At 39.0% G+C, this 18,186-nt stretch overlaps 1 protein-coding gene across 1 annotated transcript in view; it reads right to left on the minus strand.

Annotated features, from left to right (window-relative positions):
• The window catches only part of LOC137257629 (uncharacterized), a 53,425-nt gene extending 44,217 nt beyond the window's left edge, over positions 1-9,208 (minus strand). The window contains exons 1-9 of the mRNA XM_067794959.1: positions 9,107-9,208; positions 8,519-8,563; positions 7,593-7,975; positions 7,265-7,445; positions 7,074-7,112; positions 6,369-6,932; positions 6,029-6,061; positions 5,464-5,592; positions 5,144-5,269 (exon numbers count right to left, since the gene is read on the minus strand). Of these exons, the coding sequence (XP_067651060.1) occupies positions 5,144-5,269; positions 5,464-5,592; positions 6,029-6,061; positions 6,369-6,932; positions 7,074-7,112; positions 7,265-7,445; positions 7,593-7,975; positions 8,519-8,563; positions 9,107-9,185 (1,579 nt within the window). The 5' untranslated portion in view covers positions 9,186-9,208. The remainder of the gene's footprint in view (positions 1-5,143; positions 5,270-5,463; positions 5,593-6,028; positions 6,062-6,368; positions 6,933-7,073; positions 7,113-7,264; positions 7,446-7,592; positions 7,976-8,518; positions 8,564-9,106) is intronic.
• Between the last annotated feature and the right edge of the window lie 8,978 nt (positions 9,209-18,186).

The raw sequence follows: 18,186 nt of genomic DNA on the forward strand, positions 1-18,186 counted from the left end.
GATATATGTGTATGTAGATAGTCTCATACTCTGATATATGTGTATGTAGATTGTCTCATACACTGATATATATGTATGTAGATAGTCTCATACTCTGATATATGTGTATGTAGATTGTCTCATACACTGATAGATGTGTATGTAGATAGTCTCATACTCTGATATATGTGTATGTAGATTGTCTCATACACTGATAGATGTGTATGTAGATAGTCTCATACTCTGATATATGTGTATGTAGATTGTCTCATACTCTGATATATGTGTATGTAGATAGTCTCATACTCTGATATATGTGTATGTAGATAGTCTCATACTCTGATATATGTGTACGTAGATAGTCTCATACTCTGATATATGTGTATGTAGATAGTCTCATACTCTGATATTTGTGTATGTAGATAGTCTCTTACTCAGTTATATGTGTATGTAGATAGTCTCATACTCTGATATATGTGTATGTAGATAGTCTCTTACTCAGTTATATGTGTATGTAGATTGTCTCATACACTGATAGATGTGTATGTAGATAGTCTCATACTCTGATATATGTGTATGTAGATAGTCTCATACTCTGATATATGTGTATGTAGATAGTCTCATACTCTGATATATGTGTACGTAGATAGTCTCATACACTGATATATGTGTATGTAGATAGTCTCATACTCAGTTATATGTGTATGTAGATAGTCTCATACACTGATAGATGTGTATGTAGATAGTCTCATACTCTGATATATGTGTATGTAGATAGTCTCATACTCTGATATATGTGTATGTAGATAGTCTCATACTCTGACATATGTGTATATAGATAGTCTCATACTCAGTTATATGTGTATGTAGATAGTCTCATACTCTGATATATGTGTATGTAGATAGTCTCATACTCTGATATTTGTGTATGTAGATAGTCTCATACTCTGATATATGTGTATGTAGATAGTCTCATACTCTGATATATGTGTATGTAGATCGTGTCAAACCCGCTATATGTGCATGGAGATAGTCTCATACTCTGATATTTGTGTATGTAGATAGTCTCATACTCTGATATATGTGTATGTAGATAGTCTCTTACTCTGATATATGTGTATGTAGATCCTGTCATACCCGCTATATGTGTATGGAGATAGTCTCATACTCAGTTATATGTGTATGTAGATAGTCTCATACTCTGATATATGTGTATGTAGATAGTCTCATACTCTGATATATGTGTATGGAGATAGTCTCATACTCTGATATATGTGTATGTAGATAGTCTCATACTCTGATATATGTGTACGTAGATAGTCTCATACACTGATAGATGTGTATGTAGATAGTCTCATACTCTGATATATGTGTATGTAGATAGTCTCATACACTGATATATATGTATGTAGATAGTCTCTTACTCTGATATATGTGTATGTAGATTGTCTCATACACTGATATATGTGTATGTAGATAGTCTCATACTCAGTTATATGTGTATGTAGATAGTCTCATACTCTGATATATGTGTATGTAGATAGTCTCTTACTCAGTTATATGTGTATGTAGATTGTCTCATACACTGATAGATGTGTATGTAGATAGTCTCATACTCTGATATATGTGTATGTAGATAGTCTCATACTCTGATATTTGTGTATGTAGATAGTCTCATACTCTGATATATGTGTATGTAGATAGTCTCATACTCTGATATATGTGTATGTAGATCGTGTCAAACCCGCTATATGTGCATGGAGATAGTCTCATACTCTGATATTTGTGTATGTAGATAGTCTCATACTCTGATATATGTGTATGTAGATAGTCTCTTACTCTGATATATGTGTATGTAGATCCTGTCATACCCGCTATATGTGTATGGAGATAGTCTCATACTCAGTTATATGTGTATGTAGATAGTCTCATACTCTGATATATGTGTATGTAGATAGTCTCATACTCTGATATATGTGTATGTAGATAGTCTCATACTCTGATATATGTGTATGTAGATAGTCTCATACTCTGATATATGTGTACGTAGATAGTCTCATACACTGATAGATGTGTATGTAGATAGTCTCATACTCTGATATATGTGTATGTAGATAGTCTCATACACTGATATATATGTATGTAGATAGTCTCTTACTCTGATATATGTGTATGTAGATTGTCTCATACACTGATATATGTGTATGTAGATAGTCTCATACTCAGTTATATGTGTATGTAGATAGTCTCATACTCTGATATATGTGTATGTAGATAGTCTCTTACTCAGTTATATGTGTATGTAGATTGTCTCATACACTGATAGATGTGTATGTAGATAGTCTCATACTCTGATATATGTGTATGTAGATAGTCTCATACTCTGATATATGTGTATGTAGATAGTCTCATACTCTGATATATGTGTACGTAGATAGTCTCATACTCTGATATATGTGTATGTAGATAGTCTCATACTCTGATATATGTGTATGTAGATAGTCTCTTACTCTGATATATGTGTATGTAGATAGTCTCATACTCTGATATATGTGTATGTAGATAGTCTCTTACTCAGTTATATGTGTATGTAGATCGTGTCACACTCTGATATATGTGTATGTAGACAGTCTCATACTCTGATATATGTGTATGTAGATAGTCTCTTACTCTGATATATGTGTATGTAGATAGTCTCATACTCTGATATATGTGTATGTAGATAGTCTCTTACTCAGTTATATGTGTATGTAGATCGTGTCATACTCTGATATATGTGTATGTAGATAGTCTCATACTCTGATATATGTGTATGTAGATAGTCTCATACTCTGATATATGTGTATGTAGATAGTCTCATACTCTGATATATGTGTATGTAGATAGTCTCATACTCTGATATATGTGTATGTAGATAGTCTCATACTCTGACATATGTGTATATAGATAGTCTCATACTCAGTTATATGTGTATGTAGATAGTCTCATACTCTGATATATGTGTATGTAGATAGTCTCATACTCTGATATTTGTGTATGTAGATAGTCTCATACTCTGATATATGTGTATGTAGATAGTCTCATACTCTGATATATGTGTATGTAGATCGTGTCAAACCCGCTATATGTGCATGGAGATAGTCTCATACTCTGATATTTGTGTATGTAGATAGTCTCATACTCTGATATATGTGTATGTAGATAGTCTCTTACTCTGATATATGTGTATGTAGATCCTGTCATACCCGCTATATGTGTATGGAGATAGTCTCATACTCAGTTATATGTGTATGTAGATAGTCTCATACTCTGATATATGTGTATGTAGATAGTCTCATACTCTGATATATGTGTATGGAGATAGTCTCATACTCTGATATATGTGTATGCAGATAGTCTCATACTCTGATATATGTGTATGTAGATAGTCTCATACTCTGATATATGTGTATGTAGATAGTCTCATACTCTGATATATGTGTATGTAGATAGTCTCATACTCTGATATATGTGTATGGAGATCGTGTCATACTCTGATATATGTGTATGTAGATAGTCTCTTACTCAGTTATATGTGTATGTAGATCGTGTCATACTCTGATATATGTGTATGTAGATAGTCTCATACTCTGATATATGTGTATGTAGATAGTCTCATACTCTGATATATGTGTATGTAGATAGTCTCATACTCTGATATATGTGTATGTAGATAGTCTCATACTCTGATATATGTGTATGGAGATAGTCTCATACTCTGATATATGTGTATGTAGATAGTCTCATGCTCTGATATATGTGTATGTAGATAGTCTCATACTCAGTTATATGTGTATGTAGATAGTCTCATACTCTGATATATGTGTATGTAGATAGTCTCATACTCTGATATATGTGTATGTAGATAGTCTCATACCCGCTATATGTGTATGGAGATAGTCTCATACTCTGATATATGTGTATGTAGATAGTCTCTTACTCTGATATATGTGTATGTAGATCCTGTCATACCCGCTATATGTGTATTGAGATAGTCTCATACTCAGTTATATGTGTATGTAGATAGTCTCATACTCTGATATATGTGTATGTAGATAGTCTCATACTCTGATATATGTGTATGTAGATAGTCTCATACTCTGATATATGTGTATGTAGATAGTCTCTTACTCTGATATATGTGTATGTAGATAGTCTCATACTCTGATATATGTGTATGGAGATAGTCTCATACTCTGATATATGTGTATGTAGATCGTGTCATACTCTGATATATGTGTATGTAGATAGTCTCATACTCTGATATATGTGTATGTAGATAGTCTCTTACTCAGTTATATGTGTATGTAGATAGTCTCATACTCTGATATATGTGTATGTAGATAGTCTCATACTCTGATATATGTGTATGTAGATAGTCTCATACTCTGATATATGTGTATGTAGATAGTCTCATACTCTGATATATGTGTATGTAGATAGTCTCTTACTCAGTTTTATGTGTATGTAGATCGTGTCATACTCTGATATATGTGTATGTAGATAGTCTCATACTCAGTTTTATGTGTATGTAGATCGTGTCATACTCTGATATTTGTGTATGTAGATAGTCTCTTACTCAGTTATATGTGTATGTAGATCGTGTCATACTCTGATATATGTGTATGTAGATAGTCTTATACTCTGATATATGTGTATGTAGATCGTGTCATACTCTGATATATGTGTATGTAGATAGTCTCATACTCAGTTATATGTGTATGTAGATAGTCTCATACTCTGATATATGTGTATGTAGATAGTCTCATACTCTGATATTTGTGTATGTAGATAGTCTCATACTCTGATATATGTGTATGTAGATAGTCTCATACTCTGATATATGTGTATGTAGATAGTCTCTTACTCTGATATATGTGTATGTAGATCGTGTCATACTCAGTTATATGTGTATGTAGATCGTGTCATACCCGCTATATGTGTGTGGAGATACTTCTTTCCTTGTGTGGATACAGATTGTATCGTGCTTGCTTTATGTACATGGAGATACCGTGCTGCATTAAATATGTTTGCGTACGTTGATACATAGGTGCCTGCTATGAAATCTGGTAAGTTCACTATTCATACTTTCACTAGTTGATAAGCGTTTGGATGAACAACTAACCACAGAATCCGCAGTACTGACGACAGTTGCTGTGTGCCCAGGGCGCGTATTTCTGACACGTGTCGGCTCCATACATCTTGCAGTTGTCCAGCGAGTCTTTGCACTCCTCAGTGACAGTGTACATGGCTGTTAGCATACATTGACGTGCATTAATACGCAACTCCTGCTTTTATTAACTCTCTCCAAGAAGTGCTACTTCTTATTGCACTACCTGACGACTGCGTACTTGGCGGTATTATCAGATAAAGTAAACATCAGGTTACATACTTTAGGTAATAAGTTATTCAGCTTTTTAGAAGAGTTTTGCTATCCTAACTTACGTGTACATATCTTGCAGAATCTAGCGCAGTTCTCTGTAGCCCAAGGCCTATATTGAACACACGCACTCTCCTCATACTCGTCGCAGTTGGTTAACTTGTCCTGACATGGGTCTGGAGGGTGTGTAACCCCTGTCAACATAGATATTATCAGTTGCCGCACCCCCTAAAAGTTACATTCACACCAGTTATAGAATGCCTAAACAGAACTCCATTTTTTAATCTTCCACATTTCTTTTTACATGAACTAAATGGAACACACGTTGGAAAACATATAAGATGTGTCCATAAATAATTCACCATTTGTTGACAAAGTGATAGAATCTGTCAGAATCTAACGTGATAAGAATGTCAAAATGAGGGTAACCCAAGTTCATGCTGTTCAAAGACAAAACTGGGCAAATTTTCAAGTTGACTGAATTTAGATGTCTTTTGCATTTCTTAGTGATTAAATTGTGACGGACATCACTAAACATATGATTCTGATGTTTCCTCTTTCTTTCTTGCTGCAGCCCTTTAGGGAGTGGATTTTGAGCATGAGACTCTGACAGCAGACAGTGTTACTTACCCTGTCCTGTTTTGCCAGGAAGCATCCGATTCACTGAAACAAGCATGCACCATGAATCTCTCACGCAATTACTCTGTTGACGTGTGCTAAGGTGTATGTGTCTGTGAGATGTTAAGCTTTGAAAAACGGACAACCCGTAAGTTGGTTCGTTTTCTCAATGTCGGGACCACATGTGAACATCACCAACTGATGTGCACTAAACACAGTTGCCTGCTTCTTATTGACGTTTTATGTATGATAATAAGAAAGACACGTTTCATGTTCCTTAACAAGAATAATTTGTGCATGATTCTTCTTGCCGTGTCATGGCATGATGTATCACAATAATATACAAACTTACTGTTACATGCTGCATTTAGAATCTGTGGTATGGAATTTTGCATCTGGTCGCTGTCACTGATGGTGAAGGTATTGGTAGTTTGAGGGTTGTCAGCAATGTTGTACAGCTCATTGAGATCGACGCCAGAGCCAACCCCGACACTAATCAGTCCGATATTGCTAGATCGAGCCTTGTCAGCTTCAGTGGTGGTGGCCGTTGGGTTAGAAGAATGTCCGTTGGTTATAACTATGCCGATTCTAGGTACATCTGTCCTTGCACCAGATACTGACGAGAAGGCTTGTTCCCTCATGTACTTGAGGGCGTCAGCTGTATTTGTTCCACCACCCATATAGCGCAGCGTGTCCACGGCCTTCAAAAGGTCCATCCTGTCGGTATACATGCTGAGGGGGAAGCCATCTGAGGGGTGACTGCTGTACTGAACCAGACCAACCTGTACTTGGTCCTTGCCGACTGGTAGCCTTAACAGGAAGTTCTTCAGGAACTGTTCCAGCTGTTGATGTTGAGCATTCCCAACGTTGGAAGAGGAATCGATCATGAAAACCAGATCCGCCTTCTGAAGACAGCCTGTTAGTGTAGGGAGTCGTTACAAAATTGCTTCGGTCATGATTGATGCTAAGTATCGGTAACTTTAAACTTAACATTTTATGTTTTATTAAATTTGTCTGATTTGTTTAAAAACATTTGAAAGTACTTCGCCATACACACCGTTAGCTTGAGGCAGTACAGCGCTGGACCCTGGAACCTCTGCAACAAAGCCATACATGCGAACATTTAACGTTCTGTTAACAGACGTTCTGTATAATGTTTCTAAGAACTTATTTTAGTTATACGGGATTTGTTTAAAGAAATGCAAGGAACCCAAGTGAGAAACGGATTAACAAAATTTTCAACTCTACCGTTTTCGATCTTTGTTGCCAGTGGGTTAACGAGCGTGTCCAACGACTGGTAGGTGTCGGCGTGTAACACATATCTCGAGGCTGGGTTTGTGGCGATATTTTGAACCTCGTTGTTGTCAACACCACTCCCAACAGCAACGTTGTAGATGGTTATACCATGATCCCGGGCAGCCTGGGCCTCCTGCAATGTCAGTCGTGAGATTATTAGAGTCAGCTTGAACACAGCTATCCAGATATATATTGTTAAGTATGTTGTCTGAGAACATTCGTCTTGATCAGATTAGTAATAACACAGACATGGTCCATATCTTACAAAGTATTAATGTACCTGTAGGGTGAAGGCTTTGTTACTGGAGACACCGTTGCCAATGTGTACTATGACATGTGGCACATGATCACGTGATCCATGTTGGCTGGTGAAGGCATCTCCATAGGCGAATCTGAAAGCATTCCCCAGATCTGCAGCACCACTCTGATATTGGATATTTCCAATGGCGTTGACTATCTGCGCCCCTGTTTGGTAGTTGTTGAGGTAGAACTGGTTTCTGGCGCCATTTCCATAGGTAACCACGCCCACTTGTACACGTTGCGGGCCTATGTCCCAGTGACGGACAAGGTTCTGTACGTATTGGATCATATACCGGAAGTTGTCTGCCCCAACACTGTCCGAAGAATCGAGGACAAACTCCACATCCACAGGAGTATTCCACACTAAGGAAACCAGAAAGACAGTAAGCAATATATAAAACACTTTGTTGGAGTCATACTATACACAGTTTATATTATCAGTTGACACATTCTTGGGAAACACGAGCTGGCAAAACGTCTATATTTCGTGGGAAAAGAAACAGTATATAGATACTGTTTGAAATAAGGTTAATACACGCTAACGTAGAAGGCGCCTATTTTCCTCTATGGAAGATTAATTTGAAAGATGCACGATGCCTTGAAGAAATCGTTGCCTCACAGTTTACACATTTTGGCTTTCTAATGCAGCACATTTATTCATTATGTAGTGGTAACTCCATCCTTCTACCTCATATGAGTGAGTGACGCTATACACGAAGGGGTACAATGAGTATCAACCATGTAGCTTCTACTATCTGTTCAGCTGAATCTAGAGATTTGAGTCACCATTGGGACCTGTGTATCAGGATATATGCCAACATTCATATATAGGGAATACTACAAACCTCACGATACTGCTTCATACAGGCACTTTATCCTTATATGTATAGATAGACAAGTACTCACCATAGTTCCCACTAATGCCACTGTTGTAGTATGCCTGTCGTTTGGCTGAAACGTGCAGGTGAGGCTGTCACTAAATGCCCATACAACATACCTAGGAATTCCAAGCTATGAAGCACAATACTTGATATTGTTTACACACTAATGTTCCGATATTATGTGAACAAGACGAAGAATGAATAAACCTGTCTGGTCTTTCAACCAGATACAAGGCAACCCTCTGGAAAAATACATTTACGGTATTACGGCAAACAGAAGCACTCGCATCACAGTCAAATGTGACTGACATCTTGTATTGTTGACATGTTGTATTGTGGGTTTACACGGTTTGTTTTGGGCACGTTCTCAAGGTGCTTCCATCATTTAACAAAGTCTGTTTACATCCTTAACTGTCAAAGGAGCAGTTTATGCTAGTAAGTGGGCGGTGACAGAAGGTGAGTACACTAACTACTTCTGAAAAAGTGGATGCAGGCGTTAAAGGCAAACTGGAACTGAGGAGAGACCAACTGTTCACTCGCATCTGGGGTCCTCAAATGCACAAACGATGTTAAACACCTGCTGAAAACAACTTCATAAACAGACATGCCTCACCTCTGATATTCTTTTTTCTGACTGCTGTAGCTTGTATAGCGGACAGGACCGCCAGGATGAAGCACAGCCGGTTCCACATGGCTGTATAACGCTAGCTACATCACCGAGGAACGGTCGCCACAGACTTATATACACGAAGTCATGTGATATGTCTGTCCAATCCTTAGGTAAGTTCATATCATAAAATGTGACATAACCTGACCCAAACTGCGGAAACCTGTCGTATTCCACGCCCACAACCTACTAATATGTCTAAAACTTTTGTTTTGGCCGACTTAATTATCTACGATGATAAGAGACCTGAAAATGTATACATATATGTATATATATATGTGTGTGTGTTCATATGTACAACCTAATATTATGTGTGTATGCGTGTGTGCACGTGCGCGTGTGTTGTCTTATGTCATCTTATGTCAAGACAACGAGTTAGATGTACGTATTCGTAACTTTAATTTTGCTCTTGCATCACGTTTATCGTTAGAAAACTAACTCTCTTCCTGATTAACACAAATTATTACCAGGGTCCTTAAGATATTCCGATAATATTGTAGCATTCTACAAAGGAGAAATGTTGTGCTATTTGTAAACTACAATCTAATGTTATGTAATGTATGACGACCTGAGCTTCACTTGACCTTCACTGCAGGTGAACGTTCACCATTGTATCTGGAACAACGTGTCTGATTAAACATTAACTTCGTTCTCGTTGCATGTGTACATGGGCCAGTCTATCTACCCAATCTGTGGGGTGATAAGGTGGCCTAGTGATTAAAGACTGATTACCGGTTTCGATTCCCCACAATGTGTGAAGTCCATTTCTGGTGTTTCCCGACGTGACATTGCTGAAAGATTGCTAAAAGCTGCGTATGCCTAAACTAATTCACTCACTTGCATGACTGCATGTATACATGCTCCCGTCCTTTTCTCAGTTTTGTATGGCTGCATGCGCCCGTCCTTTCACTCAATCTTGTATGACTGTATGTGTACAGGGGCCCATCATTTTACCCAGTCTTGAATGACTGCATGCACCTGTCCTTTTACTCAGTCTTGTAAGACTACATATGTACATGGGTCCGTCCTTTTACTCAATCTGTATGGCTGCGTGCGCACGTTCTTTTACTCAATCTGTATGACTGCATGCTCCCGCTCTTTTACTCAGTCTCGTATGACTGCATGCTCCCGCCCTCTTACTCAGTCTTGTATGACTGCATGCTCCCGCCCTTTTACTCAGTCTTGTATGACTGCATGCTCCCGCCCTTTTACACAGTCTTGTATGACTGCATGCTCCCGCCCTCTTACTCAGTCTTGTATGACTGCATGCTCCCGCCCTCTTACTCAGTCTTGTATGACTGCATGCTCCTGCCCTTTTACTCAGTCTCGTATGACTGCATGCTCCCGCCCTCTTACTCAGTCTGGTATGACTGCATGCTCCCGCCCTCTTACTCAGTCTTGTATGACTGCATGCTCCCGCCCTTTTACTCAGTCTCGTATGACTGCATGCTCCCGCCCTCTTACTCAGTCTTGTATGACTGCATGCTCCCGCCCTCTTACTCAGTCTTGTATGACTGCATGCTCCCGTCCTTTTACTCAGTCTTGTATGACTGCATGCTCCCGCCCTCTTACTCAGTCTTGTATGACTGCATGCTCCCGTCCTTTTACTCAGTCTTGTATGACTGCATGCGCCTTTTCTCTTACTCAGTCTTGTATGACTGAATGCTCCCGTCCTTTTACTCAGTCTTGTATGACTGGATGCTCCCGCCCTTTTACTCAGTCTCGTATGACTGCATGCTCCCGCCCTCCTACTCAGTCTTGTATGACTGCATGCTCCCGCCCTCCTACTCAGTCTCGTATGACTGCATGCTCCCGCCCTCTTACTCAGTCTTGTATGACTGCATGCTCCCGCCCTCTTACTCAGTCTTGTATGACTGCATGCTCCCGTCCTTTTACTCAGTCTTGTATGACTGCATGCTCCCGTCCTTTTACTCAGTCTTGTATGACTGCATGCTCCCGCCCTCCTACTCAGTCTTGTATGACTGCATGCGCCTTTCCTCTTACTCAGTCTTGTATGACTGCATGCTCCCGTCCTTTTACACAGTCGTGCATGGCTGAATGCGCCCGTCCTTTACTCTATCTTGCTTGACTGCATGTGTACAAGTACCCGTCTTTCTACCGAATCTTCTTTGACTGCATGTGTGTATATGCCCGTGTTTCAGTTTAAAGAACGAATGAACTCAATTTTTGGTACTCTCTTTACCACTGCATATGGAAGACTTCTGGTTAGTCATAAACGGAACACCATTTTTTTTTAAAAAAAACCCAACAACTTGTGGTTAATTAATACCAAGCGCTCGAAAGTTGCTAAAAAGCCGTCTGCTTCTCTCTCACCCGCAAACGAAACCACAGACAGGTTACGTAACTCTGTCGCCAGAGCCCTGCAGTGACGTCATAGAAGGAACGATTTCCAGTTAGTTGTACAGAAAATGTGTAGGAAGCTCGTCATTTTGCTGATTTCTCGACGTCACCATAGACATGCCGAATAGTTGTGTTGCCGTCAATTGCTCCTTGCGGTCGCGTGATGGTGTCACTATGCACAGATTTCCACCAGACCCCGTAGTTTGTGCTGAAATTGGTTGTTTGTAAGTGCGAAGCGAGCCTTTATGGAAGTCTGTGGTATATACTAAATCGGATGGTTCGCCCCCTACCACGCTTCGAGGATAGAAAATGGAGTTCAAGTTTCATCGAGTTTATAAAGTCAAGACTGCTTACTACACATTGTCTACCATAAGGATATTGCATGAATATAACGCTTTCTTCCTCGGAACCGAGGTTATGGTCGAAGTGACAATATTATCGTAAGTAATATTATATTGACCCCTGCCTCACTTCCGAGAGTGAAATTGTTATGTCATAAGGAATGTCATGTAAAATCCTAATGTCCATGAATAAAATACACATTTTACTATCAGTGAAAAGTAATTTTGATTTTGTAAGTCAGTGAAAATAAACTTTAAGGTCACATGCAACCAAAAAATCAAACATAATTCAAACACATTTATCACTTATTCATGACATATAATATACATTGCTGCTTTTAAAAAGACAAATAAACACAATTATAAGTGTACAATCGCGATTCAAAAGTGCAATATTTTGTACTTGGGCTTGCTTCCCCCGAAACGAAGCCCACGGGAGACCGAACCCAGTCATACCGGGTGGATATGCACTCAAGTGTAGCGACGGCTTCCCATTGGCTGTTTCATTTGCTGATATGCTGAGGGTTCAGTGTGTGTACAGAAAGATGATCTGTTTGATGGGCATTTTAGAAGTAAGAAAGTAAGATACTTTATGGATAACAACTTCTTTTTGTGTACTTGATGCGTCGTTTCAGTATGGATTCATATACTGTTGTCAAACAAGATCATATACACGAAAAGAAGTCGTTATCCATGAAGAATGTATATAGAGATGTTGGGTTTAGAAAATACATGTTCTCTGAATTTGCGCTTGATCCAATAAAAGATCATGTCAGTAGAGATGGTAAACTACTGCGTGGCTGGAATCTGTCATTCGTCCAAGTACAAAGCAGGACTTGAAACTGACAAGAGTTTCCGTCAGATCCAGTCATCCGAAAAAAATGAATGTAGTTTGTTTGCAACCCACAGACACACGTGCCTAGTTACATAATGTGGCAGACACGGGACTCGGGTGCACGAGTCATAAATCAACTTACAACTTGTATTTTGTTTATGCCTTTATAGGTGTTAAGTTCAAATTGCATGTGGTCAATGGTTGAAGCTGTGTATTGCATGTTGTCTTTAGCAGACAGGCAGACAGACATATAGGTGTGAATAAACCAGACACTGAACTTTCTCTGTGACAGAGATTGCTTACCACAGTCAACAAGTTGTTTTACGTAACGAGTAGATTATTTACTTGTTCGTGTACACAACCGAGATTAGACTACTGCTCACGACCTCAGACGGTGGGCATGCATACTGTTTCAAGCTCCGTGAACCTATTCACTGCGCATACGTTATGGACGCAGCGCAGCATAGGTGTTAAAACCAGTTTTTCCTCCAGCGTTGGGGGAATTTAGTGAAACGTTTGAACTCCGTTTTCGCGGGCTTTTTTTCATCGCGTTTTTTTCAGCTTTATAGGTTGAATTGGCATTTTTTATGATTTGTTTCGGTAAGTGCATACCGAAAGGTACCAGAATCTGCAAAGTTGTGTTTTACGTTGCATGTGACCTTTAAATAGCATTTATCCTCAGACGGGGCGCCACCATTTTTGAAAATCGTGAAGTCACGGGTTAAAGTCGGTTAGAATTATTGAGATTATGGTTTGTTCTCATCAAGTTAGAAAATCAAAACTACTTTTTACTAGTAACTAAATTTGCATTTGAATCATGGCCAAAAGGATTTTGCATGACACAACTTGTAACATAAGGACTTCTTCCATGGAAGCAAGGTAGGGGTCGAAGTGACATTAATATTGCAAGCAATATTATATTGACCCCCACCTCCCTTCCAAGAGTGAAATTGTTATGTCATAAGCAATGTCATGTAAAATCCTAATGTCATCAATAAAACACATATTTTACTGCCAGTAGAAAGTTCTTCACTTGCGAAATTTACTTGGTTTGTAAACGTTCACTCACCAGTATGTTGACACTTGTCAATGTATGTCTTTATATTTGGTCTCATAATCCTAATTACTTTATAATCATACTTGTATGCATTTTGAAACTTAATAAAAAGAAGTGATCTGCGAATGTGAAACAGGAATGTAAATCTAGACATTTTATAGTTTGCCTATATCAATCATAATTCGCACGCACGCACGCCCTGGTGTATGTCGTCTGCATCATTACACTTCATGACGACAACTACGACAACTTAATAAAGACAAAATGCAAATATTAAAATTAAAGTCATAGGAGCAGTGTCAAGCTATTACTTTCTTTGAGGAATGTATCCATCAATATCCACCAAAACAAGTCATATATAATTCATCTGCAGATTTCCCAAGATGTCTTTTAACAGTCTAATATACGAAAACGTGATGCATCGTTTCAGGTTTTTCACATTGCTGTATAGTTTCACTGGTCACCCAAGATAGCACACCTGAAAACTAATTGCATAATGTGCGTCATTCTTTGAAAAACGTAATTTAGTTAGCCAATAATGAGCAATCAATCAATGTATTGGTGGTTAATCCTTTGAAAGAAGGGTGTTGTGTACACATAGACACAGATACGACAGAGTGTATTCAGTATAATGCAACATATGTCATATTTGGGATTTCACTTTCTTGGTATTCAGTATAGATTAGTAAATGTACGTACACAAACACTACCTTTTGACAAATCCCCCATTTAAATCCGCATAAACGTAATTAATCAATCAGCGAGTTATCGGTTAATCCTTTGATCGATCCAGACACAAGAAATGCCGAATCGGGACCTTTGCCGGATGATCTAAGTGGTGTTACCACTAATTATACCTGTTATAAATTCATTAACTGAGCATCAAGTGAATGAAGACAAATAACGTGTAGGTTTACACCACCTAACACGAAATACAACCTGGCGACATCAGGTGATTTGGACAAGGGTTGTAACTCGGAAACTAGGCAAAGCAGGAGACAAAACTAAATGATAGTAGATTGTGAGAACATATAGCTTTCATTTTTCGCAACAGCTATAGCGATGTCAGATTTTTACAAACCTGTAAGCGAAATAGTTTATCCCTTGAAATGTAGATGAATTCTAGACCGTCATATCTATGCCTACTATTACGTCACGAAGACGCGCCGTTCTGATTGGTTGAAATTACGTTTGCAGTTGAGAATTGTGCACTGTTGTCAAAAAGGTCGATTTAAGGTAATTAAAGGTCTAAACGAGCCGTTTTAATGACGGGGTTTCATTTATAACGATGTTAGCGATGATTTATGCATTTGCACCCCTAGAGTATATGTATAACTGTATATAACTTAGTCTCAGTACTTTTCCTTACACTCCATTACTAAGTCTAACAAAGCCTAGTAGGAGGTTGCGTAAGGTAACCTTTGAGATTGAACTTCCCTGACCAATCAGAACACAGCTTATGAAACCGCGAATGTGGAAATTTGCACATACCTTTTGAACTTTTACCTCGAAAAGGTTTGTACTCGAATGCTATTTTCCATACGATCGCTACCGGATAATACACATGAAGCACGCTACATTTACTGTCAACAGTCAGTCGAGGAAAAGAGTGGTTTTGTCAATATTCAGGGATGTCTGCTTGCGGAAATATTAGCTAATGGTAACCAAGCATATCATCAGAAAGCCCTACGCTTATACACTGCAGGTCAAATGCCTGAGTTTTATGCGGAGTTTCATTTATTGAGGGATGAGGGATCAGTGTCGGTGACTAGGGAAGTTTTTAAGTCCCGCCATATCCTAAACAGCAACCGTTGTTTGATTGGTTAATTCCGTTCGGCCTTCTCGCTTTTGATTGGACGGTCACAGATCGCTCAAAGGTTTCCTGACGCGACCTCCTACTAGGGTTTGTTCGACTCAGTAGTGGAGTGTAACGAAAAGTACGGAGACTAAGTTTACTTAGAATGGTTCGTGTTTCTACCTTATCTTGTTTGATTGCATGTGTATACACGCCCGTCTTTCTACCCTATTTTCTACCTTGTCTTGTTTGATTGCATGTGTACACTCGCCCGTCTTTCTACCCTATCTTGTATGCTTTATGCTTGACCATCGTTACAGATGAATATTGAACTTGTTTCCAGGGAATGAAGCCTGCCCGTCAGGCCTGATTATACTTGGTTTATTTGACTCTCACGGACGGTGTACCTTTTTTTAGAACATGTCTTGCTATATGAGCTTTACATGACTATCACTGTACAAGAACCTTTCTGTTTAGCATACTGTGTCTGGTAGTTGCCTCTCCCTCGCTGTCGTTTCACTTTTGCTTTCCCTGCACGGGTACCTGAGACGTTCGTTCTAGCCACGCTCTACCTTGTGTGGCTCCACATCTCACTGTGGGTGCTCATAAACGCACTTGAAGTCGTCTCTGATTATGTGAGCTTTAGTTGATTACACGAACCCGTCCATGATATTGTGCCGCCGGCATCGTTTTATCACCACATGGCACGTATTCAGCATGTACAATATGCTGAACGGCGCACTATGCCTGCTGTCTTCGAGTTCAAGTGATAAGTGCCAAGGTGCACACAAGACCACACATCAGTGACATGGAGTACAACCTGCAGTCCGTGCTGTTCCCAGCGCTATCAGCTGTGTAGGCGGCACCAGCCATCTGTCGCCACAATGCATACATGGGAGAAGCTGACAAACGATCCTTCTAATTCAGTCTGAAATATGGATCCAGAAGTATTTTTGTGTATTTCGTTACATCGCTCAAGCATGAATTATTTATTGTTTCGTCAATTTGATAACGATTAATAATGTTGCTACTACGCTGATTGTTACACTTTGTCCGTCATGTCTGATACTAACTCAACATATACACCTCCACACTCGGCCTGATGTATATAATTAGGTGCCAATGGCTCACAAAATTATGTATTCCTCTGTTGGCGGTCCCACTTCACAAGGGCATTACATCCTAGTTTTACATCCTATATTTCTGTTATTTCGATTGGATTAAAACTGAGCTACAGTCCTATTACTTCAAACGTTTTTGTTTGTTGCTGGTGTAATGTTTAATAATTTTAGTATCACTGTTTGAACTTTATACCACAGAACGATTTGGGAATAGTTTAGTTTCCCGCCTTTAAGATTTATGACGATAATGTCGATTCATAATTTGCAAAATATATTGCCCCCAAACATGCTTATTAAATGTTTATATAATTGTTTTCAGTTTCAGTATGTTAAAACCTGCTCAGTTTAAGTCTATCCGAGGACAGGAGAGGGGTTCTGTTACTTGTATAGTGTCTGTTACTTGTATAGTGCTTTATATCTAGAGTTTAGAAAACTGTTAAACCATGTTACCCCCTTAAAGAGACGACACACATGTGTTATGATTTTAATGTGTTTTCCCCTTCATGTCTGTTTGTTTCATGTGTATCCTGCGTTCCTAAAGTTTGCCTTCGCCCAGTTTGGTCAATGTTTGCAAGTTCAGTATGTTTTATCCTGCATTTTGCTTGTAGGGAATTAGTTACTCTTCCTGGACAGAACACAGGTACAGGAAACATGTGCTCCCAGGCTTGGCAATAAGGGCCATGACTGCTTTCTAGGTGCGCGTTTTTAGGTGCGCCTTTTTTTCGACTTAGGTGGGTTATCTCTTGTTAAAAGTAACATTTCAGTAAGAGTGTAAGATTCTCTAAGAGTGTATCTATCTTGTTATCTTGTTACATTCGCAAATGTTTTCAATTCTAACTCAAATACACTTTGATCACTTGATTATTTTTTCAGTACTTCTGAGGATTTATTCCCTCTTTTGGCAGTCAACTTTCACACCTGGTTAACGAGCTGGAACTGTTCTCCCAGTTTTGGCAGCTTATGACTCACACCTCACAATGGGCCCTTTGACACATCGTGAATGAGTCTTAACTGATTTAATCAACTCCCACGTAGAGTGAAGAAGAGAACAGAATAACAATTGAAAGAACTTCATTGGTGATGATTATAATGCTACCAACAACGTGGTCGGGAGCATCAGTGGTTGTCGTCACTGTCGCGAGACATTTCTCTTTCACAGTCTGGTACCTACATGGAAATGTGCCATTCTTCGTTTTCCGTCAGAGATAGTGATAGCCGTCCAAAAGCATGTCGGCGCTTTTGTTTTTTCTATCTAGGATTATTTTGGTGATGATACAGACATTAGTGTGGTCGACAAGGGCGTGGGTGTTGCGGGGATACAGAAACAAGTTCCGTCCGTATCCCGATCCGTCACACTTTGTCCGAAACATACGTCCTAAACTATTCGTGATAGCTTGATAGCTCCCTATATGTGTCTTTTCAAGGTAAGACCCATATTTTTCCTGTTTCCATGGAAACATGACTTAGGCTGTGAGGATGTCATCTTGCCCTGAGCAGATCACCTAAACTATACATG

This window comes from Haliotis asinina, chromosome 12 (assembly GCF_037392515.1).
Source record: "Haliotis asinina isolate JCU_RB_2024 chromosome 12, JCU_Hal_asi_v2, whole genome shotgun sequence".
Classification (NCBI taxonomy): domain Eukaryota; kingdom Metazoa; phylum Mollusca; class Gastropoda; order Lepetellida; family Haliotidae; genus Haliotis; species Haliotis asinina.